This window comes from Melanotaenia boesemani, chromosome 2 (genome assembly GCF_017639745.1).
Source record: "Melanotaenia boesemani isolate fMelBoe1 chromosome 2, fMelBoe1.pri, whole genome shotgun sequence".
Lineage (NCBI taxonomy): Eukaryota > Metazoa > Chordata > Actinopteri > Atheriniformes > Melanotaeniidae > Melanotaenia > Melanotaenia boesemani.
The window spans coordinates 4711671-4737022 of NC_055683.1; the positions used below are offsets into that span (position 1 = coordinate 4711671).

At 42.7% G+C, this 25352-nt stretch overlaps 1 protein-coding gene across 5 annotated transcripts in view; it reads right to left on the reverse strand.

Moving 5' to 3' along the window:
* The window catches only part of LOC121630274 (protein TANC2-like), an 84459-nt gene that overhangs the window by 45661 nt on the left and 13446 nt on the right, over positions 1-25352 (reverse strand). For 4 of the 5 annotated variants that reach the window (XM_041970503.1, XM_041970492.1, XM_041970475.1 and 1 more), the window contains 2 exons: positions 6845-6952; positions 6657-6764 (listed from right to left, as the gene is read on the reverse strand). In XM_041970503.1, coding sequence (XP_041826437.1) covers positions 6657-6764; positions 6845-6905 — 169 coding nt within the window. In that variant the 5' untranslated portion in view covers positions 6906-6952. Of the gene's footprint in view, positions 1-2028; positions 3006-6656; positions 6765-6844; positions 6953-25352 lie in introns of those variants that run through there. The other variant, XM_041970465.1, reaches the window with a different exon arrangement.

Genomic DNA, 25352 nt, shown 5'->3' on the forward strand with positions numbered 1-25352 from the left:
AATCCACCACATAGTTTTCATTTTGAGCTCAGCAAGCCTGCAGAAAGCTGAATAACTAGTGTTAGTGACACTTTTGCATGAATGAAATGAATTTTCTACCTTCAAGCTCTTTCATGTCAGCTAAGCTTCTTCAAACTGTGTCTCCTGATTTAATAAATCAGCACATCCTCATGGTTGGAAAGGTTGAAGATTCTAAAAGGAGAATATTTTCTTTTTAAAGAAACCCTGTGAATGTGTCCATGTTGTGGTTGTTATGTTTGTTTGTGAGTTGTTGAGATTTTACACCACAGGACTGCGATGTACCAGTGAATCTAGTCTATGTTTTAAACTTTAAAAAACCTTCAGGACGTTTTAACTTGCAGAAACTTCTTGGAGTTATAAAGTTCAATGAACTTTAGCAGCATATTAGCTGCTGACTGTTACTTTAGGCAAACTAGAAATTAAAGTGTTTGAGCTCGATAATCAGCTGCAGCCAAAAGAGGGATGGTTTGCATAATTCAGAGCAGATTTCGAGGCACGATACAACTGTTTTCATGCAAAGAAGCTATCGTGTAAACATTCACTCACCAGCCACCAGTACCGGGTTGAGACCCCCCCTTATTTGTTGGTGTCATAGATTCAAAAAGCTGGTGGAAACATTCCTCAGAGGTTTTGCTCCATATTGACATGACAGCATCACATAGTTGCTGCATCCATGATGAGAATCTCCCGTTCCAGCACATTCCACATGCTCTACTGGACTGAGATCTGGTGACTGTGGAGGCCGTTGGAGTCCAGTGAACTCATCGTCATGTTCTAGAAAGCAGGTGGAGATGATCTGAGCTTTGTGACATGGTGCTTTATCCTGCTGGAAGTAGCATCAGAAGATGCTCCACTGTGGTCATAAAGGGATGGACATGGTCAGCAACAATACTCAGGTAGGCTGTGCTGGTTAAACCAGGCCACGTTGGTACTAAGGGGCCCAAAGTGGGAAAATATCCCCCCACCATTACACCAGCAGCAGCCTGAAGCGTTGATCCAAGGCAGCACGGATCCATGTTTTCATGATGTTTCCAGCAGATTCTGAGCCGAGCATCTGAATGTGGAGACTCATCAGACCAGCATCGTTTCTCCATCTTCTATTGTCCAGTGTTGGTGAGTGTGTGTGAATTGTAGCCTCAGTTTCCTGTTCTTAGCTGACAGGAGGAACCCGGTGTGTCTTCTGCTGGAACCCATCTGCTTCAAGGCTGGACGTGTTGTGTGTTCAGAGATGCTGTTCTGCAGACTTTGGTTGGAACCAGTGCTGTTCCCTTTCCATCATCTACAACCAGTCTGCCCATTCTCCTCTGACATCATCATCAACAAGACATTTTAGTCCAGACAACTGCTGCTTACTGGATATTTTCTCTTTTTCAGACCATTTTCATAATTTTCCACGATTATTTATTTATTTATTTTTTACATTTAGATTGTGTTGCAGCTAATGACATGAATTTTGCAGTAACTCTTCTCTTCCTGCTTCTCTCTTTTTAAATGCAGTGTCTTTTTCTGTCACTTTTTTATACTTCACCATGTCTACATGAGTAAATGCATCGAGTTGCTGCCATGTGATTGGCTGATTAGATATTTGTGCTAATAAGCAGTTGAACAGATCTGCAATGAACTGGCACCTGTCCAGGTGTACCTTGCCTCTTTTCTGCTTATTCCTGGGACAGGCTCCAGACCCCTGCAACCCTGAATTGGACTAAGCGGCATAGAAAACTCAGTGAGTTGAACAGGTAGACCTGATAAAGTGGCCAATGAGTGTATGCCATGGATGTGGGGTCAGTTCATGTGTATTGTATCTCTTATTTTCATTTATTCAACTTTATGAATATTCAAAGCTAAATGTCTAAAGTATTCGCACATAAATAAACCTGTTTGGTTACTAATTCAAAAGAAATGGTAAAACTCAAGCTTACAGAAAAAACTAAGGTTTCACATAAGAATGAAGTGAGCTGACACTAGAGATTATTATTATTTCCTGCCATTTGGACAGTCCTCTCTCACCTTCCTCCTCTCCTCTTCCTCTTCTCTCCTCTCCTTCCACTGGATGATCCCCCCATTCCCGACACAGCTCCGAGCTCTCTTCGTGAGACCGGCAGCAGCACAAATGCAGTGCCACACGTTGCAGTAGAGACGAGGCGTGGGTGACGACCCCCACCGCAGTAATGCCTCCACCACAACCACATCCGCTCGAGAGCATCCACGGGTGGCAGACAGACGACCGCCTGTGCCCACACCACTTGCTTCTGGAGCGGGCACACGCTTTCAAAACAGCTGCTGTGCAGTCCATGGCTGGCTGGCAGCGAGCTCTGATTGGCTCAGAGCGTTTCCATGAAGCGGGCAGGGTAAACACAGTCGGCTCCGGTCGTGCTCTTTGTGCTCTCCATTACTTCTTCTTGCAGAGAATTTGCTGACATCACTTTCTTCTTCTCTTTGGTCCTGAGCTCCTCCTTCTCCAGAGTGCACAAAGGAGCGAAAGATGAAAAAGATAAAAGGAGGAAGAGGCTCTCCAGGAAAAGAACAAATAACTAGAAGTTCTTCAGCTTTGAAGCAGAGCAAATGGAGGCGAGTAGAACAGGAAAATGCAAAAGTTCTCGTGAGTTTGGGAGATTTTCTTTGTTGGATTTTAGAGGAAAAAGGTGAATCCAGAAAAAAACATGAGCAGAGCTTTTTAACTTGATCCAACTCACAGCAGATCTGGACAATGAGTTCAGGTAGTTTTTGTCCTTTCTTGACAACAAAAAAGCCTCTTTTTTGTTCACAGGTAAAATTAAAACAAAGGAATAAAACAGAAATAAAAGCAGAAAGTAGAGATAATCACTCCTCTCCCAGGTGATGCTCTCTTGGGTCAAAAAAGACAAGAAAAGCTTCCAGTACTTTCAATAGTGGAGCCTCCATAACTGGTCTGTAAGACGACCTCCTTCGTCTGAGTGCAAACCAAACCTCCCCTCCTCCAACCCCCCAAGAAAAGAAAAAAAGAAGAAGAAGAAAAAAAAGGGAAAACATGCAGGAGGAGCTCAAGCCAGAATCATCCGTCTCACACAGCGAAGCGCGAGGAAAGTTTAGAAAGACAATTCAGCCCTGTTTCTTCTACAAAAATGACAAGCTGAGAGGAGAATGAAGGTCAGCAGAGCAAAGAAACGCTGTAATTACAGAAGAAACCCTTTTCCAGGAACAGAGGAGCGTCTGACCACAGATCACTGTGGCCATGCAGGAATGTAATCCACTTAGTCCAGAAAATGTGAAAAATGTAGAGATAAGTAATTAGAGCGTTAACTCTGTTAACATGCTTCAACTCCTTCATTTTCCGAGTCAAAGAAAAGCACATTAAAGGACAGCTGTGTATAAAAAATACAAAGTATACTTCAGAGACTGGAATCACAGATTAATGTCGATGAAATAAAGTAAAATAGTCTAGAAAAGCCAGAATAGACTGTATCTCCGGTGTGAGCTCAGGACCTGCCTCAGGAGCTGTTCCAGTTCTACAATAATAATTCTTTACTGGTTTGGACTGGCCACCAGACAGGACAGAGTCCAAACAGATGATACTCACAACAATTAGGATGTAAATCACAAGTCTGATCACATTACAATATATTGATTCAGTGGCAAACACCTCAGTGTTCAATGATGTCACAAGTTCTGCAACATGATGTCAGTTTGATTTGATTCGGAAAGGAGAGATCAATTAGATTTAACACAATCACCTCCATTCACATGTTAAGCTTTAAAATGTTCACATAATGTAAAATAAAACTAAGAGAATACATTTCTATTTGTAGACATTAAAGCAGGATTTAGTGTAAAACTTCCTCATATTTAGAGTTTCAAAGCAAATATTTTTACTGCTTCGTTTCTGAGTTTGTGGAGCAATATATATACGTATATAAATATATATAAATATAAATACATACACACACACACACACACACATATATATATATATTTCATAGTTTTTATTATATGTACATGTGTATATATATATATATATACATATATATATATATATATATATATATAGATAGACAGATAGACAAATAGATAGATAGATAGATAGATAGATAGACAGATAGACAGATAGATAGATAGATAGATAGATAGACAGATAGATAGATAGATAGATAGATAGATAGATAGATAGATAGATAGATAGATAGATAGATAGATAGATAGATAGATAGATAGATAGATAGATAGATATAAGAGAAGTTGTGCGTGCATGTGGGTAGGGGGGTGCTAGATTGACCGCCCGCAGTAACCAAGGAAACGGCTGTTGACACTACTTCATGAAAAAAAAGGACTTTTGTGTTCATGTTTACTGTTCTGCTTCCATGGGTTATTGCTTGATTGTGGACAACTGTGAGAGAATCAAGAGGGCTTCATAACAGGAGCAGGTCGAGCCCAAATAAGCAACTACACTCGAGAAAACAAGCCCAAAACCTGCGACTTACAATGTTTGCAAGCAACTTCACAGAAAAACAAGCCTAAACTCGCTTATAGCGAGATTTAGCAACACTGCCGCCTTACTCTGTCACAGTCCTCTGCACCTCTCCCTTTGTTTTATATAGCTGCTTTCTCTCCCCTTCTACTGGCTAGTTACCCGGCTCTAAAGTCTCGCCTGTCTGCACTGTAGTTCTATAAAGTTCCTGCCGGGAACCTCACAGACTAAACTGGCTCAGTGTATCGTGGGATGGCATCACTCACATGCAATTGGTCTGCATGTTTACTGACAACTACTGTGAAGACTACTAAAGTAGCGCTAGTTAAAATAAAAGTACACCATCAACTTTTATATTTTAGGTCCTGGTCCATATGGGACAGATTCTGGGCTCAGATCTAGACCGCGGCCCGCTTGTTAGGGACCTCTGTGATAGAGGTTTAGACCTTAACCTGCATCATTCCAAAGAGATATTCAGATTCATACCAGAAATGTTTGTTTTTTTTAAGGCAAGCCTGAAACTTTTTTCATTTATGCTATGTACCATCTTCATTTATTCTTTACCACTAACATATAAACTGATATTTACACATCTTAACAATTATCTAATAGACCTTGAGGTTGCAGAGATGTACTCATTTTATTATCGGTGTGCAGTTTTTGAGCCTAAAATAGGCACACTACTCAGAATGCTTATGTTTCTGCATGTATAGATATTGAGCAGTTGGATTGACAGTTTATGGTTGGCCAACAGTTTCCTCCATCTATGGGCGCTCTCTGCTTTTTAACATGAGTTGAATCTAAATGCCTGAAAGCACACAGACCCATAGAAGCAGGAAGTTTCTGAGTGTGTAAGCAGAGTTTCTGCAATCATCAACAAGGAGCATAAAAAGATAGAGAAGCACCAGGGGCTAAAGGAACAACTGGAGCAGAAATTAAATGTATAGTGTAAAATGGTCCAATACTGGAAGAGAAGCTCCAGCCCATTCAGAAAACACAATAATATTTTATACAGTAAAATGAACGTCTGTTTCCAACATTGTGAGGACCTTGCAGCCAGAGGTGAAGAAGACAAAGAAAGCCTGTGAGATGAACAGACAAAAACCAAGAAGAAAAGAAAGAGGAGTGTTTGTGTATGCGGCTTGGAGAAGAAAAGGTGCCTTCTCACAATAATGACTGTGTTTTGACAGAAAGCGAGCAGCAGAGAACCGGGAGAAGGAGGGAGAAGAGCCACATGGTAATGTTTAGAAGTGTCTGAAAGCAGCCCTGAGGAGGAGGAAGAGGAGGAGGATGAGGAGAGGTTTGCAGGGGGTTGAGGCGGTACATTTCTGTGGTTTCTGTCTCACAAACACACATCGGAGCGATCAAATGCGAGGTCAAAGGTCAACCCCCCATTTAGCTGCCAGACACAGTGTAACAGGTCACAGCTGTTTGGGAGAGGTAAAAAAAAACATGGAGGACACAAATGAGGAGGACGGTTGTTTTAACGCCTTTGATTAGCAGAATGTTACACATCTCGTAAGTTGAGTGTAACATGAAGTAGTGGTCAAACTAGCTCATTTTAGACCAGAGAGAGTGGGATGAACCTGTTACTGATTGCTGAAGAATGAGTTGTTTTTGCTTTTGCCAAGTTTTCAGATCATGAACCTGACCGAGGTTCCTTATGAAGTCAGAAAAAAACAAGGAGCTGAGGATTTTACTTATAAAAAACTTGGCTTGCAAATCTTTAGTTGGGATCAAATAAAGACAGGTTATGTCAGAGTTTTCAGCGATCACTTGGTTAAAGGTTTGGAAATAATTTTACCTTAGTTGGTGGGGTTAGCTGATGATAGGTTGGGGCTAAATGAAAGCTCATGGGTTAAAGCTGTAACTCACAATATCTCTCACTTAGTTAGGAGTCATTTTGGATTTTTTGACATCCACTTTAATTGCTGGAAGTACTTTAATCTGCCAAAGTCATGTGACTGAATACCAACCACGTTATGATCCACTCAGCAAGTCTGCCTGAAGCAGGACAGCCTGACTGCAGCAGGTGTCCTGCTTAATCACCCGAACATCAGAGTAAGGTAACATTTTGAACTGTCTCAGTCAGGTTTTCCTGAGCCAGAGCTTGAAAACTTCCAGAGTTTTCTTTGGCAGCAGAAACCAGGTTTGATGTAGCAGCAAGTAAGCAACATGCAGTAAACAGACCTACCAGATCTCTTAGTCAGGCGAAGGTTGAGGAGGGGGGAGGAGGGGAGTGAACGAGTAAAGCCCTCCATCATTCTGATGTCTGAGCCGTCTGAGTCGATGCTACTGCCACCTGATGGGAAAAAGAAATCGAGTTTGACTGGAGCAGGATTTGGATGAAGAAAGACACGCCCATTTAGTGAAGAAGCTCACCGTTGTTGTTCATCTTGCGACTCTTGCCTCCCAGCAGCATCTTCAGGCTGTTTCGGAACATGATTGCTCACAAAGACCGGTCACACCAGCTCTTCCTGTCAACAACCCCTGCAGAGCAAAACAAGTCATCATTTCCTTTCCAGCTCATATCGAGTCATGTTGTGACCATCTGTAGAGTTTAATATGTGCTTCTTAACTTTAGATCAGTTCACAGAATAAAACCACATTGTTTAAATTAAATGCCTCCAACCAAACCCTAACTAACATCAACATACCCCTGAAATATCTCAAAGTGTGCCTATGTAGCTTTAAGTTCTGTGGCACTAGTAATTATTTGTAAATAGAGTCAGCTGGACTGACGTAACCAGTTTATTGTATGACCCATGTTGGATTTCACTAGTTTTCTCTCATAATAACTTAAATAAAGCAAGCCAACATCTAGGTGCGCATTTGGTGGCTGGGCTTTTGCCCATATGGCCTGGTTGGGCTCACCTTGAAAGGGTGACATGGCCCCCCTCACGTGGGCTCACCTCCTGCAGGAAGGGTCATGGGGGACGGGTGCAGTGTGAGCTGAAGGCAGGGACCCTGGCGGTCTGATCCTCGGCTGCAGAAGCTAGCTCTAGGGACACGGAACGTCACCTCTCTGGTGTGGAAGGAACCTGAGCTGGTGCGCGAGGTTGAGCGGTTCCGGATAGATATGGTTGGACTCACCCCGATGCACGGCTTGGGCTCTGGAGCCACTGCCCTCAAGAGGGGCTAAACCCTCTTCCATTCTAGAGTTGCTCCTGGCGTGGGCATACTCATTGCCCCCCGGTTTGGTGCCTGTACGTTGGGGTTTACTCCGGTGGACGAGAGGGTAGCCTCCTACCCTTTAGGTGGGGGGACGGGTCCTGACTGTGCTTATGCACCAAACAGCAGTTCAGAATACCCACCTTTTCTGGAGTCCTTGGAGGGGTGTTGGAGAGCGCTCCTTCCGGGCACTCCCTCGTTCTGCTGGGGGACTTTAATCCTCATGTGGCAATGACAGTGAGACCTGGTGGGGCGTGACTGGTCGCTGAAGTGGTTAAAAAGCTCCCTGGTGGCAGGGTCCTGAAGGTGGATGCAGTCTGCCCAGAGTTCCTTAAGGTTCTGGATGCTGTAGGGCTGTCTTGGCTGACGCGCCTCTGCAGCATTTCGTGGACATCGTGGACAGTTCCCTTGGACTGGAAGACTGGGTTGGTGGTCCCCCTCTTCAAAAAGGAGGACCATAGGGTGTGCTCCAACTACAGGAGGAACACACTCCTCAGCCTTCCTGGTAAGGTCTATTCAGAGGTCCTGGAGAGGAGGACCCATTGAATAGTCAAACCTCGGATTGAGGAGGAGCAGTGTGGTTTTCGTCCCAGTCGTGGAACAGTGGACCAGCTCTATACGAGCTCTCCGGTCCCTGTATGACAGAGCTTGGCAAAGCTCAGGATTTACCGGTTGATCTATGTTCCTACCCTCACCTATGGTCACGAGCTGTGGGTAGTGACCGAAAGAACGAGATTGCAAATACAAGTGGCCAAAATGAGTTTTCTCTGCATGGTGGCCAGGATCTCCCTTAGAGATCGGGTGAGAAACTCGGTGATCCAGGAGGGGCTCAAAGTAGAGTCGCTGCTCCTCCGCATCCAGAGGAGCCAGATGAGGTGGCTCGGGCATCTGGTCAGGATGCCTCCTGGACGCCTCCCTGGTGAGGTGTTCTGGGCACGTCCTACCAGGAGGAGTCCCCAGGGAAGACCCAGAACATGCTGGATGGACTACATCTCTCGGCTGGCCTGGGAATGCCTCAGGATCTCCCCAGACAAGCTGATGAATATGGCCAGGGAGAGGGAAGTTTGGATTTCCCTGCTTAGGCTGCTTTCCACGCCACCTGACTCCAGATAAGCAGGATAAAATGGATGGATGGATGGATGGGAAAAGATTTTCTTTGCAGGAAATTCAGTCCTACAGTTGAGCATTACCAGCTCGGAAGAAACGATGTAACTATCTCTATGAATACATCAATGTATGGATGGATACATCAAATCAAATAAAATTTTATGTATAAAACACTTTTCATACAAAAGCAAAGTGCTTTACACAAAAACAACTTTTGCATATGAATATAAAACCTTCACACACAAGTATTCTTGTGCTTTGATAGTTCACATCTGTACAACCCATGAAAACACGTACTTCTCCCTGCAGGTCTTCCTGTTTTTCAGACATTCTGGTAGTTAACTCGCCAGCTGAACCTTCTTGCTCTGCTCGCATTTCTACACTAAACAGCAGAACTCTGCTGGGCACCTTTCTTTATCTGCTTTGGAGATGATTATAACACAGAGTTCATGCTGGTTCATGCAGAGCTTCATTTCTAACACATGCTTTGAGTGTTCTTCACTGAAACAGCTGACTGTGCAGAAAATCTCATTTATCTGAAGTGCTGCATAATCATTAAGCTCCTTCTCTCTCACTCACACACACACACACACTTTCCCTTCCTCCCCCTTGTTTATCTTACTACAGTGTGACTTTCGCACACACCCAAGTTGCTGTCTGGTTATGATGTTGCTAGGCAACCATCTATGGTTGCTAAGCAATCCCTTAATGAGAATGGGTATTAGATATAACCCTGTGCTAGTGTAAGCTGTGGTGGATGTGATTGTGGAAGAATATTGATGCAAATCTGAGTGTAAAGTGATTCAGTTAAGGCATCTAAACCTCAGCCAACAGTTTCCACGGATACGGAGCAAAGGTAAGCTTTACTGGCCAAAATAAAATCTGGCTAAAGTAGAGATGGTAGACAGAAAATAATAGACTTCCTTCAACTCCAACCCTCCCCCTACGCCCCTTCCAAACCAACCCCCACCTTACATTTACACACACACACACACACACACACACACACACACACACACACACACACACACACCCACACACACACACACACACACACACACAGACACACAGATAGAAACAATTATGACTAAACTTTTTTTTTTTTTAGAAAAAGGAAACATTTACGGCTCTAATGTTAAAAGTTTACAAGCCTGTTCTAATAACTGACTGTAATAAAACAAGCCATTAGCTTTAACTTGCTAAATTAAACATGTCAAATAAATCGGGAAATAAAAGGATGCATCACTCATTCATCAGTGATTTAAAGCCAAAATTTTACCAGCTGCCCAAATTCTGATTTGGAGGTCATGATGTTTATTAACACAGGAACCAAAGTAAGCATGTTCTTGCTTTAATAACTCGCTGAATCATTATTTGTTATTTGCTACTTGCTGTTATCATTTTTATTTTAATTGTTTAATTGTTTTATTTCAGTTTTCTAAACTGTTGTGTCCTGTGATGTTATGTGGTCTGTGTACTTTGAAACATGAATAATTTTTAAAGATTTATTTCTTGAAAGGCCTTTTGTGGGGCTAGATGGTGGTGTGGTGGTTAGTAAGAAGGTCGGGGGTTCGAGCCTCGGCTGGGAAGAGATTTGAATAGTGGCCTTTCTGTGTGGAGTTGTCAAGTTCTCCCCGGGTACTCCGGCTTCCTCACACCATCCAAAGACAGGCATAACACTAAATTATTCCTAGGAGTGAGGGGTTGTTTGTCTCTCTGTGTTGACCCTGCAATGGACTGGTGACCTGTCCAGGTGTACCTGCCTCTTGCCTGCTAACTCCAACTTCCCGTGACCCTTCAGAAATAAAACACTGAACAGCAGCATGCGTCTCATCCAAAGCTCAGCTCACCTGAAGTAGAAACTGATGCCTTCTGCCAGTGACATGATTTTAATTATAGCTAACGAAGAAGCAGCCTATAAATTAGAGACTATTTCATTCTTCGTATGTTTCTTTTAGGCATCAGGTAGTGGGTTCGGAGGAAAAGGGGCCCTGCGGGAAGTTTTAGAAGCACTGGTTTAATGAGAATTAACATATTTATCTAAAAAGTGAGGAAAACAACAACAGTGACATTAAATAATCAAACTGCCATTTAAAGTATGGAGGAGTAAAAGTGCCACAATGAAATAATTAAATATATCATTAAATAGTTACTTAAATGTGTAATTAATTAAATTAAAATGAGAATTAAATACATTAATGTATCACTAACTCATTAAAATACCATTTAGTGTATGTAAAAACATATATAATTATTTCACAAATTAATTATTTCATGGTCCTGTGCTGCAGTGCATCATGAATTTCTTTTATCTGTCAACCTAGTCCATCAAACTCAGTGGTAACGCCTGATTGGTTACCCACAAGTCCAGGCAATTAGACTCCAGATAATGGATCAGTGCAGAGCTAGTGAACACGTACACTGTGTGGCGCTATTCACCTCTATGTTGGTACTCTATTAAAAAAACCCATAGAACAAACTTTTATTACATTTTTTTTTTACATTATTAAAATGCCGAAAGCTTGCCTGGAGCTGCTGAGAGAAGCAGCGGATTTGATTGCAGAAGCTCTGAACAGAAGTCCTACTTGGTGCTCCAGAATTGCAGTCGGTATGTGAAACACCCCGGTGTGTGTTCTGCTCGTTGTGTCCTGGTACCAGAGAAGTGGTGGAGTACTTCTTCTAAATTTGCAGTCACTCTATGGTCAATTTCTTGGTCCAAAAGTGCCGAAATAAGTCCAACAACTTCCATAAATTCCTCTGGTTTCCTCACTACATGCTCTGTGTAAGCAGGTCCTGCTTCTACATCATCTGCTAGCTGTAAAATGTTTCTCACCATCTCCCGGAAAAGTTCACGAAAATCATCCATCATCTCTCTCCAACCTCTCAGTTTAAGACCAAAGCGATGGATCATACTAGATTAGCATTAGCCCCGCCCACTGCGTTTGATGGGCAAGGTTGACAGATAAAGTAAATCCATTATGCTCTGCAACACAGGACCATATATGTTTTTACATACATTACTTGGTATTTTTATGAATTAGTGATGCGTTTATTAACACATTAATGTATTTAATTATCATTTTAGTTATTTAATGATTCAGGTAATTATTTAATGATATATTAAATTTTTTTATTGTGGCACTCTTACTCCTCCATATTAAAGGTTTAAAATTCTCAAAATCCTCTGAATGCTTGATAATTTGAGCAAAGCTGAGGTTCTTCCAACAAAAATTATGCAAAAAAAAAAAAGAAAAAAGAAAAAAGCAGAAACATTTCAGTGTAAAGTTTTATAGCAGTTCTTTAGTAGTAGAAATTTTTGTCTGTAATGACTTTAGACAGAAGAAAACTGATGCCTGAGGGTCAATACTGAGAAAGACAACTGCAATGGCAAATATAGAAAGCCTCATTTTTTGGGCCTGCTGAGAGGGTGTGTGTTAGGGGCACCACACAGCTGTTGTATTTAGGACACCTTAACGACTAGCAGCAGACCTAGATTTAAGTTTCAAAAAAACCTGATACACTTGAAGGCATCATGTTTTCTTCTTTTATGTCTGTGCTGCATCGGCATTGCGTCTGCTTTTTTTTGTTAGTTTGTTATACATAACAGTACACAGAAAGTTGTGGTTACACAGACACCCAGACAGAGTAAACAACCAGGTGTATGATGGATGCTTCAGCCTCTCAGTAGATCATCATTACAATGTGTGGAACGTGGCAGACAGGTGCAGTGCATGTTGTCCAGGCCTGCTCTTTTCTCTTCTATTGTTCCCTACGTTTCCTCCTGGGGAACCCATCCCCCTCCGTGTGTGTGTCCACAAAGAGTGGATCAGGTGCTTTGAAAACTTGATCGCCAGGTGCGAAGCGAGCATGGAAGCAGTTCCTCCACAAAGACAAACTTTACCACGCCTTGGTCTTTTGCAAGTGTGGGATATGGAAACAACTCTTTCTTTTAAAAAAAAAAATCATGATGTCCTTTAACAGGGTTAATATTTCTGCCTTGTGCAGCAGCAGCAGTTATTCCAAAACCTGGATGTAAAATAGCTCCAACTATCTGCTTGGCTAGTCTAGGAATAAGCTTAATCTGTGTCTGAAAAACCGTCCCATGAAGCCTGGACGAGTTCTCGTTCATTAGATATGAAGAACACACAGCAGAGGCTAGCTCAGCCTCGCATGGTGTGTAATGTATGTCAGTGTGCTAATCCCTGACAACAAGCAAGCAGGAAAGATGGGATTGGGTCTAAAAAAGCTAAGACTGCATCCCCACACCCACCCACACCCGCATACATACGCATGAGTAAACTGCAGCACATATATTAATGTGACAGTGCATGTGTCTGGAAAAAGAAAGATGTTGGCTTTTTATGTAAATGCACTAAAGACAAATGAGACAGTGTCTGAAAAACTGGAGCAGCAGTCATCTGTGTCTGGCAGAGAAGACTTTATAAAATGGCACAATAAAGAGAAAAAGCCTGATATAAAGTGTGTTTTTAACTGTTTAGAGCTGTGAGAGATGATGATTCTCTGAAGAAGCAGGAATGGAGCAGGTGAGCGTGGAGGAGTTCCTTTGACTTAGCAAGTTTCTGAAAAAGTGATCTGAAAGCCGACTTAAAAGGCATTAGCTTTTTCTAATGAGCACATACAGGCAGGCGGCAATATGATACATGCTGGACAGTTTTGCACATGCTAGGAAGCCGCAATCCTAACATGTAGCATGCTAACATGCTACATGATAGCATAACATGACTGGGAGAAACTCAGCTAAAATACTCTACCAAGCATTGCCACCTAAACCAAACACAGTTCAAAACCCCAAGCAATGATAAGTGAATGTAAGAAAAACATGAGAACAACACTATGCATGGTAGAGTAGGGATGTTTCAATATAATTTTTTTCTGTCCGATTCTGACAAATGTGCCATTTAAATGTCACATTTAGGCACATGTAGGTGGTTCCACCTGGTCATACCCCTATTAAAACATCTTTAAAACTGCTATTTTTGCATTGTTACTCATCAGATATTTACTAACTTGTAGTTGTTTTTACTCTGAATATAATGGGTGTTTTTTCAGTTAGTGTTCCAGCTAATTTACTCTGACACATTAACACACATGTTGATTGTGACACTTCTGAAGTAATCTGACATGTTAAGCATAAACATACAGCCCTTGTCGATGTGACAATGTACCTAATTTATTTTAGATATGACATTTTTGACAGGAGGTAGAAAAAGCAGGCCTTGTCAAGAAGAGGTTAAACAGGATACCCAGACATCCTTATTTCCCAAAACTCTCCCTATCATGCACTCCACTACAGCAACTTTCTCTTTCTGTGTGCAGCAGGTCTGGCCAGCAGCTGCCCGTCTTCAGCCTTGTCATTCACCGCAAAAAACTTGTTTTTTACCACATAAAATGGGGGTCGAACTCCAGATCAGTGTGTGATTTCTAATGTTGCTGCTGCAGTATCACACCATGAGTGTGTAGAGTGGCTGTTATTCAAGCAAAGCTGTCATTCAAGCAGTTACTTTCTGGAGAGTTTTGATTAGCTAACAGCTTCTCTTTACAAACTAGTAAAGAAAATTCAAACAAAAGCTTGTAAATATCAACAAAGTATGATAAAACTTAATTTATATAGCACTTTTCCAAAAAAATCTCATAAAAGGATCAACACTAACAGTTTCCCTTCAATAAATTGATAAAATCAGAAAGTCTGTCTGACTGATAAAGTTAAGAGTAATAACACCAACTGTAACAACAATGATAAGGTGTAATTCATATAGCACCCTTCCCAACAAAGTTTCACAGTGCTAACCTGGAAAAGAGAGAAAGACACGGCAGCCAGATTAGCAGTAAGAGAATATATAATATATTCATCCAACACTTCCAAAGTCCCTCCAACAGTTTTAAAAAGGGATTTAAAGGTGTCTTGTAGCCTTTTTAGTATAATAGACAGTGAAATGGGTCATCAACCAGCAAACCAGGCAACAGAACTCAGCCACCACCAAAGAAGAATCCAATCGAGAGCCTCCTTCCATCCCCTGGACTTTTAATAATGAAGACAGTAGGTTGACTACAGACTGGATCATACACTGGAATAAGTCATTTTGCATAAAACCTGAATGTCACTGCATTATGTTGCCTGGCAACCAACCTAAATAAGTTAGGCTATTTTTTATGTAAGCTCATGTTAACATTGTTACATATTACTAAATTCCTTCGGATGTCTGAATATATTGTTTAATTTGGGAAACCGTAGGTAGGTTAAAATCCCTCATGATGAGAATCTCCCGTTCCACCAGATTCCAAAGTTGCTCTATTGGACTGAGAACTGGGGTCTCATTTCTAAAACTGTGCATACTATAGCCAAGATGACTACAGGGAAATGCAGCACACAAAAATGTCCAGATTTCTAAAAGAGTGCTCACGCAGTCAACTCTACAGTCTGCGCTTGTGAGGGGGCGTCTTGCTCCGCGCTTATGGTGTCTATAAAAGATCAGGTCAATGCCCATGATAAATATTCTTTGATATCATTTCCATGATGGCTCAAGAGGGAAAAAGAAGGAAGAAGTGGATTTTTTTGGAATGCAAGTCCAAGATCCTGATGGACCACGTTGCAAAATTTAAAAAGGTTTTATTTGGTGGGCAAGGCATGGGCATCACCGGGGTCATAAAAGCAGACGATTGGCAGAAGGTGACAGATGCTGTCAACGCCATGTCAGAGGGAAAGATACGCCAGCACCACCAGATGATGCAGGTCATTGGGGGTCCTTGTGGTTACAGAGGTGGGCTTGGGTCTGGAGAACCTGGGTTCAAGTCAACTGAGGTCAACCACTGTGGGCCCCTAAGCAAGGCCCTTAATCCTCAACTGTTCCCTGTGCACTGGAATCTGGCAGCTGCTCCTAGCAACTAGAATGGGTTAAATGCAGAGAAAGAATTTCCCAACTGGGATTAATAAAGTAGAATAAAATTATTCCTTTGTTTTAATTTATAAAATGAACATGAATAGATACAACTAAGATTGGCATCAATTTATTTAGCGTTAATTAATATTTCTTTCTGGTTCCTGGGTGTTTCAGCTGGGTCAGCGGTGAAGCAGCTGTGGTTAGAGAGGGTGAGACCAGAGACTCCACAGCGCCGCAGCAGCCATGTTCTCACCATAGACTGTATAAAAGATGGATGGAGCCTCCGTGACGTCACCGGTACCTTTCTGACGAGCAAAAGTGAAGTTCGTTGGGCGGTTCCTACCATTGCCATCTTGGCAGTGTCATGTCTGCCGTTGCTCCTGGAAAATACAAAAATGGGCAAAGTGGCGGAGCTTAGAGGGGGGCTGTGAGCGTGGGGGTGGATGATTGACGTCTATCAAACTCTGAGCTGTCTGTAGCGAAGAGCTAACTGAGCTAACTCGGATTTAACGTGAGCTAACCGGCTAATGAAGGTAGGCGGGCTAAAGCTAAGGCGCACTGTTAGCCGGCTAAAAACCACATTTGTGCTGCACGTTCCCTTCTTGCCGCGGATTTTGGATACCTGTCAATCAAAAGGACACGCCCCTAATTAAAATGGACATTGCTGCAATTGCATTGTTTTGCTTGCCTGTTTACCCTTAGTGTAGGAAAGTTAATGTAAAGTTGTGACAAACCAGTGATGCTGTCTAACATGGCTGAAGGTTGGCTGTGATATCCCCGACCTGTCAGCCTGTTCTCTTTGGAAGGTTCTGGTTTTGTGAGAATACCTAGTGTTAGCACTTGCAGAGGGATGGACATACTATGGTTCCTGCGTTTCTGTAACACCGGGCCCAAAGTATCACAGAGGTCCAACAGCACAGCACACAACACTTGGGACCGGCTCATGAGCCATGCAGTAATTCTTGCTGGTCTCCAAATATCTGCTCACTCCGCAGTCTCATGTCATAACGTCCAGCAGTGCCAGATTAGGGTACACGTCTTTTTATATCCACCCATTAGTCAATTTTCTGAATAGCTACAGATGGGGAGAAAATACCATGTTTGTAGCCTAATTCCCAACCTAATTTTACTTGGGGACCCTCTTCACGGAAATACTACAAAGCCATGGACCCCTGCCCCGTCCCGTGCTGAAACCATGTTTGGTTTTAAGATTTCAAAAGGGAGATTCTCACCATGAATATCATATTCTGGCTGAGTCCTGCCCTTCCATAAAGCCAAAGATAAATGAACAACATAGAGCCTTACTTTTCTTTCGTTAAAATAGTGACAATGGGTGGACGTTAATCACAAAGGCTCTGAATGGTCAAAGCCTCAGGGACCCTTGTGCTCTTTGAGGAACACCCTTGCGGGGGTCCCAGACCACAGGTTGGGAACCACTGGCCTAACTGATGAGACATGTTGGCAGCAGACTGTGAGCTTTATTATTTAGAGTGACTGGATTATTAACATGTAAGTTTTGTTTCCTAATGACAGAACATATTTCAGCGGATGAGGTTCTTAATAATTACATACATCTGTTTCTCCTGTAGCCCCCCCCCCCCCCCCTTTTTTTTTTTGTGTGTGAGCACATGCACTCCCAGGAGTATTAATATCCAAATGTTCCTCTTTATTTATTTTTGCAAATAGTTTATTATATTACATGTGGTGTGAAAGGTACTATTCTTGTTGCAGTTTCTCCGGATTTTGTGCGTGCGGCAGGGTCTTAGTAGCCGTGGAGGTAGGCACGTTCTCCTGCCAAATCCCAAAAGTTGACTATAATTGCCGTACGCAGATTTTTGTATGTACACTAGCTCTATAAATGAGGCCCCGGGTGACTGGGGAGGCCATTGGAATACAGTGAACTCATTGTCATGTTCTAGAAAGCAGGTGGAGATGATCTGAGCTTTGTGACATGGTGCATTATCCTGCTGGAAGTAGCATGAGAAGATGCTCAACTGTGGTCATAAAGGGATGGACATGGTCAGCAACAATACTCAGGTAGGCTGTGCTGGTTAAACTAGGCCACGTTGGTACTAAGGAAAATATCCCCCCACACTATTACACCACCAGCAGCCTGAAGTGTTGATCCAAGGCTGGATGGATCCATGTTCTTATGATGTTTTCACCAAATTCTGAACCTGCTGAGTCGTCCTGACCATGTCTGCATGACTAAATGTACTGAGCTGCTGCTATGAGATTGGCTGCGTGTATATCCTACCCTGAGGAAGGCACAGCTCTGTATAATAAAGTTGGAAGTGATGAAAACCCCCATGGCTCCCTCATGCCGGTGTAATGTCTGGTTCACCAGATGAGCTTATGTTGACGTACTGAAAACATGTAATGCTGGCAATAACTGGATCATAAATTAATGCTGAGGCAACACACAGCTGTCCAATAATCCTTTCCTATTCACTTTGCATCATTTCATTCATGTGTTAAAGAGGCTTTATCTCCTCCATCTTTATGCACTGATGATGCAAAGCTACTTAAGTTAAACCTGACACTGTCATGTAGCATTTGCTGTTTCTGTGTTTCATGAATGTGAGGAAACCGAGACCCCGTCAATCTACAGCATCCATGACCACAAACAAACCATGAAACACACCAAACAGCAGAGATATGTGGAAACTGAGGAGTCACTGATCAGTCTGCAGCCGGTAAATGTGACTCAGCGCCACCGTGCTGTGAAGCTCATTCATGTGAGAAAGAGAGCACACACACACACACACACTTATACACACCATCTGTTGTCAGTTACTGCTCCATCTGAGCTCCACGAACTTTTTCTGTTTTAACCACACACACACACACACACACACACACACACACACACACACACACACACTGAAGGGCCTTTTGTGTTTGGTTATCCAAACGCAATCACAGCATAACAATAAGTTTGAGTCATATGGCCACCGCCTAGCTAGATGCTGCAGATAATCCCAGCTACAAGCTGAAGAACTAACTAAACCAGAACATCTTCTACCACACTGGTCCTTTTATGCTCCTAAAACCAGGATCTTCACCGACAGCTGAGATCTTCAAAATTAGCAACCATCATGCTGGCACATTGGTGAACAAAGAGGGGCTGTTTCTTTTCAGCAGCACAACAGACTTGGACAGCACAGATGGCTGACCCGATTGCTGCCAAATGAGAAACAGCTACAATTGTTTTACCACACAGAGTTAGCCCTGAACCAAATGAGATGCAATCCCAACCTAAAGCACTGCATTCAGCCAGGATGCAAACCTGAAATACATGACAGACTCTTACAGAAAGAGAAACATAAAATAGATTGATGCTGATATGTTACTGTTAAAGGTGAAGGTCTGTTGTATTTTCAGGCTGTAAACTAGGTTTTCAGAGATGCTGTGTAAAATATAAAGAAAAACAATATGCAATGATTTACAAAAACCCATATTTTATCCCTAACAGAACATAAACAACATGCAGTAGTTGTAACTGAGAAATTTTACCATTTCTTGAAAAATATGAGTTCATTTTGAATCTGATGGCAGCAACATGATGTCTGTAAAAAGCAGTTCCAGGATGACGTTCAACATGGTGTAAAAAGTAGTTCCAGGATGACGTTCAGCATGGTGTAAAAAGTAGTTCCAGGGTGACGTTCAGCATGGTGTAAAAAGTAGTTCCAGGGTGACGTTCAGCATGGTGTAAAAAGTAGTTCCAGGATGACGTTCAGCATGGTGTAAAAAGCAGTTCCAGGATGACGTTCAGCATGGTAGAAAAAGTAGTTCCAGGGTGATGTTCAGCATGGTGTAAAAAGCAGTTCCAGGATGACGTTCAGCATGGTAGAAAAAGTAGTTCCAGGATGACGTTCAACATGGTGTAAAAAGTAGTTCCAGGATGACGTTCAGCATGGTGTAAAAAGTAGTTCCAGGGTGACGTTCAGCATGGTGTAAAAAGTAGTTCCAGGATGACGTTCAGCATGGTGTAAAAAGTAGTTCCAGGGTGACGTTCAGCATGGTGTAAAAAGTAGTTCCAGGATGACGTTCAGCATGGTGTAAAAAGCAGTTCCAGGATGACGTTCAGCATGGTGTAAAAAGTAGTTCCAGGGTGACGTTCAGCATGGTGTAAAAAGCAGTTCCAGGATGACGTTCAGCATGGTGTAAAAAGCAGTTCCAGGATGACGTTCAGCATGGTGTAAAAAGTAGTTCCAGGGTGACGTTCAGCATGGTGTAAAAAGTAGTTCCAGGATGACGTTCAGCATGGTGTAAAAAGCAGTTCCAGGGTGACGTTCAGCATGGTGTAAAAAGTAGTTCCAGGATGACGTTCAGCATGGTGTAAAAAGTAGTTCCAGGATGACATTCAGCATGGTGTAAAAGTAGTTCCAGGATGACATTCAGCATGGTGTAAAAGTAGTTCCAGGGTGACGTTCAGCATGGTGTAAAAAGTAGTTCCAGGATGACGTTCAGCATGGTGTAAAAAGCAGTTCCAGGATGACGTTCAGCATGGTAGAAAAAGTAGTTCCAGGGTGATGTTCAGCATGGTGTAAAAAGCAGTTCCAGGATGACGTTCAGCATGGTAGAAAAAGTAGTTCCAGGATGACGTTCAACATGGTGTAAAAAGTAGTTCCAGGATGACGTTCAGCATGGTGTAAAAAGTAGTTCCAGGGTGACGTTCAGCATGGTGTAAAAAGTAGTTCCAGGATGACGTTCAGCATGGTGTAAAAAGTAGTTCCAGGGTGACGTTCAGCATGGTGTAAAAAGTAGTTCCAGGATGACGTTCAGCATGGTGTAAAAAGCAGTTCCAGGATGACGTTCAGCATGGTGTAAAAAGTAGTTCCAGGGTGACGTTCAGCATGGTGTAAAAAGTAGTTCCAGGATGACGTTCAGCATGGTGTAAAAAGCAGTTCCAGGGTGACGTTCAGCATGATGTAAAAAGTAGTTCCAGGATGACGTTCAGCATGGTGTAAAAAGTAGTTCCAGGATGACGTTCAGCATGGTGTAAAAAGCAGTTCCAGGGTTACGTTCAGCATTGTGTAAAAAGTAGTTCCAGGATGACGTTCAGCATGGTGTAAAAAGCAGTTCCAGGGTGACGTTCAGCATGGTGTAAAAAGTAGTTCCAGGATGACTTTCAGCATGGTGTAAAAAGCAGTTCCAGGGTGACGTTCAGCATGGTAGAAAAAGCTGTTCCAGGGTGATGTTCGTCATGGCGTAAAAAGCAGTTCCAGGGTGACGTTCAGCATGGTGTAAAAAGTAGTTCCAGGATGACTTTCAGCATGGTGTAAAAAGTAGTTCCAGGGTGATGTTCAGCATGGTGTAAAAAGTAGTTCCAGGATGACGTTCAGCATGGTGTAAAAAGCAGTTCCAGGATGACGTTCAGCATGGTAGAAAAAGTAGTTCCAGGGTGATGTTCAGCATGGTGTAAAAAGCAGTTCCAGGATGACGTTCAGCATGGTAGAAAAAGTAGTTCCAGGATGACGTTCAACATGGTGTAAAAAGTAGTTCCAGGATGACGTTCAGCATGGTGTAAAAAGTAGTTCCAGGATGACTTTCAGCATGGTGTAAAAAGTAGTTCCAGGGTGATGTTCAGCATGGTGTAAAAAGTAGTTCCAGGATGACGTTCAGCATGGTGTAAAAAGCAGTTCCAGGATGACGTTCAGCATGGTAGAAAAAGTAGTTCCAGGGTGATGTTCAGCATGGTGTAAAAAGCAGTTCCAGGATGACGTTCAGCATGGTAGAAAAAGTAGTTCCAGGATGACGTTCAACATGGTGTAAAAAGTAGTTCCAGGATGACGTTCAGCATGGTGTAAAAAGTAGTTCCAGGGTGACGTTCAGCATGGTGTAAAAAGTAGTTCCAGGATGACGTTCAGCATGGTGTAAAAAGTAGTTCCAGGGTGACGTTCAGCATGGTGTAAAAAGTAGTTCCAGGATGACGTTCAACATGGTGTAAAAGTAGTTCCAGGATGACGTTCAGCATGGTGTAAAAAGTAGTTCCAGGGTGACGTTCAGCATGGTGTAAAAAGTAGTTCCAGGATGACGTTCAGCATGGTGTAAAAAGTAGTTCCAGGGTGACGTTCAGCATGGTGTAAAAAGTAGTTCCAGGATGACGTTCAGCATGGTGTAAAAAGCAGTTCCAGGATGACGTTCAGCATGGTGTAAAAAGTAGTTCCAGGGTGACGTTCAGCATGGTGTAAAAAGTAGTTCCAGGATGACGTTCAGCATGGTGTAAAAAGCAGTTCCAGGGTGACGTTCAGCATGATGTAAAAAGTAGTTCCAGGATGACGTTCAGCATGGTGTAAAAAGTAGTTCCAGGATGACGTTCAGCATGGTGTAAAAAGCAGTTCCAGGGTTACGTTCAGCATTGTGTAAAAAGTAGTTCCAGGATGACGTTCAGCATGGTGTAAAAAGCAGTTCCAGGGTGACGTTCAGCATGGTGTAAAAAGTAGTTCCAGGATGACTTTCAGCATGGTGTAAAAAGCAGTTCCAGGGTGACGTTCAGCATGGTAGAAAAAGCTGTTCCAGGGTGATGTTCGTCATGGCGTAAAAAGCAGTTCCAGGGTGACGTTCAGCATGGTGTAAAAAGTAGTTCCAGGATGACTTTCAGCATGGTGTAAAAAGTAGTTCCAGGGTGATGTTCAGCATGGTGTAAAAAGTAGTTCCAGGATGACGTTCAGCATGGTGTAAAAAGCAGTTCCAGGATGACGTTCAGCATGGTAGAAAAAGTAGTTCCAGGGTGATGTTCAGCATGGTGTAAAAAGCAGTTCCAGGATGACGTTCAGCATGGTAGAAAAAGTAGTTCCAGGATGACGTTCAACATGGTGTAAAAAGTAGTTCCAGGATGACGTTCAGCATGGTGTAAAAAGTAGTTCCAGGATGACTTTCAGCATGGTGTAAAAAGTAGTTCCAGGGTGATGTTCAGCATGGTGTAAAAAGTAGTTCCAGGATGACGTTCAGCATGGTGTAAAAAGCAGTTCCAGGATGACGTTCAGCATGGTAGAAAAAGTAGTTCCAGGGTGACGTTCAGCATGGTGTAAAAAGCAGTTCCAGGATGACGTTCAGCATGGTGTAAAAAGTAGTTCCAGGATGACGTTCAGCATGGTGTAAAAAGTAGTTCCAGGGTGACGTTCAGCATGGTGTAAAAAGTAGTTCCAGGATGACGTTCAGCATGGTGTAAAAAGCAGTTCCAGGATGACGTTCAGCATGGTGTAAAAAGTAGTTCCAGGATGACGTTCAGCATGGTGTAAAAAGTAGTTCCAGGATGACATTCAGCATGGTGTAAAAGTAGTTCCAGGATGACATTCAGCATGGTGTAAAAGTAGTTCCAGGGTGACGTTCAGCATGGTGTAAAAGTAGTTCCAGGATGACATTCAGCATGGTGTAAAAGTAGTTCCAGGGTGACGTTCAGCATGGTAGAAAAAGTAGTTCCAGGGTGATGTTCAGCATGGTGTAAAAAGCAGTTCCAGGATGACGTTCAGCATGGTAGAAAAAGTAGTTCCAGGGTGATGTTCAGCATGGTGTAAAAAGCAGTTCCAGGATGACGTTCAGCATGGTAGAAAAAGTAGTTCCAGGATGACGTTCAGCATGGTGTAAAAAGTAGTTCCAGGGTGACGTTCAGCATGGTGTAAAAAGTAGTTCCAGGATGACGTTCAGCATGGTGTAAAAAGTAGTTCCAGGATGACGTTCAGCATGGTGTAAAAAGTAGTTCCAGGGTGACGTTCAGCATGGTGTAAAAAGCAGTTCCAGGATGACGTTCAGCATGGTGTAAAAAGTAGTTCCAGGGTGACGTTCAGCATGGTGTAAAAAGTAGTTCCAGGATGACGTTCAGCATGGTGTAAAAAGCAGTTCCAGGGTGACGTTCAGCATGATGTAAAAAGTAGTTCCAGGATGACGTTCAGCATGGTGTAAAAAGTAGTTCCAGGATGACGTTCAGCATGGTGTAAAAAGCAGTTCCAGGGTTACGTTCAGCATTGTGTAAAAAGTAGTTCCAGGATGACGTTCAGCATGGTGTAAAAAGCAGTTCCAGGGTGACGTTCAGCATGGTGTAAAAAGTAGTTCCAGGATGACTTTTAGCATGGTGTAAAAAGCAGTTCCAGGGTGACGTTCAGCATGGTAGAAAAAGCTGTTCCAGGGTGATGTTCGTCATGGCGTAAAAAGCAGTTCCAGGGTATTGTTCAGCATGGTGTAAAAAGCAGTTCCAGGATGACGTTCAGCATGGTGTAAAAAGTAGTTCCAGGGTGATGTTCAGCATGGTGTAAAAAGCAGTTCCAGGATGACGTTCAGCATGGTGTAAAAAGCAGTTCCAGGGTGATGTTCAGCATGGTGTAAAAAGTAGTTCCAGGGTGATGTTCAGCATGGTGTAAAAAGTAGTTCCAGGGTGATGTTCAGCATGGTGTAAAAAGCAGTTCCAGGGTGATGTTCAGCATGGTGTAAAAAGTAGTTCCAGGGTGATGTTCAGCATGGTGTAAAAAGTAGTTCCAGGGTGATGTTCAGCATGGTGTAAAAAGTAGTTCCAGGGTGATGTTCAGCATGGTGTAAAAAGTAGTTCCAGGGTGATGTTCAGCATGGTGTAAAAAGCAGTTCCAGGATGACGTTCAGCATGGTAGAAAAAGTAGTTCCAGGATGACGTTCTGCATGGCGTAAAACGCAGTTCCAGGGTGATGTTCAGCATGCTGTAGCATCCCCTCTTCTTTTTACAACTGTCTGTAAACATCTGGGAAGTGAGGAGACCATTTGCTGGAGTTTTAGGAGAGGAAAGCTCATGTACATCAAGTACAGCGTGTTACCAGGTTCAGTCTTGAAAGGTGGGCACTGTGTCACTGTGTTTAACTCGTGATCCACCGATTGAGCTTCTTCTCAGCCATCCTGCCCACACTGTGGAAGTGAGTCAAGCAGCCAACATGTGGAGTTCACACTGAGTGTTAAACACTTCCAACACTGGGAGTGTAAATCCTGAATGTTTGCTGTGGACTCTGGAGCCGCTGTCAGATGAAGCTTGTCCTTTTAAAGCTCCCTTTCATAACATAAAAAATCCAAAACCAGTATGACTCAGGCCCTGTTTAGAGAGTGGAAGGCGAGTCGTGTCAGTGTGAACTGGAACTGTAATCTTTTGATGACAATGACATCTTTTATGTCATCTTGCACTTGAGCACTCAGACCCTGCTTAACCGCGAAAAACAACAACAACAATGGCGCACCTACATGTTGTGTTTGTGCTCGTTCATGTTCTTAACTTGTTTGGTCTGTTGAAGCGAAACCTGTTTCTGGTAGAACATGTATGCAGACAGCGAAGACGCAGCAGTTACATGCGCCAAATAACTAGTGGTTGGTTTGCAACGCTTCTGTTGTGTTTCCTGGTCTTATCAGGATGTGTTGCACACCTGAGTGAGTGAGCATTTTTTTCCAAATATGCAAAGAAAAAACTTTTGTGGAAACTTTGTTGTGCACACAGGGCTTCATGATATACCACTTCATATGTACACAATGTGAGAAAAGAAAGTCATGTTTTTGTGGTTAGTTTAAAACAGGACTTAATACAGGTGTAGCAGTTGGTTGTCTGGTCTTAGGTTGGATCGAAGGGTCGTTGCCTTCTATCTGTTGTATCTTTGTCTCCTCTTTCTTCTTCCTGCTTTCCTTTTTGCTTCTTTTTAATGTCCTCTTTTTTTTCAAAAGGTCATGTACCATTTGCATCTCTAAACTAGTTGTATGTAGCT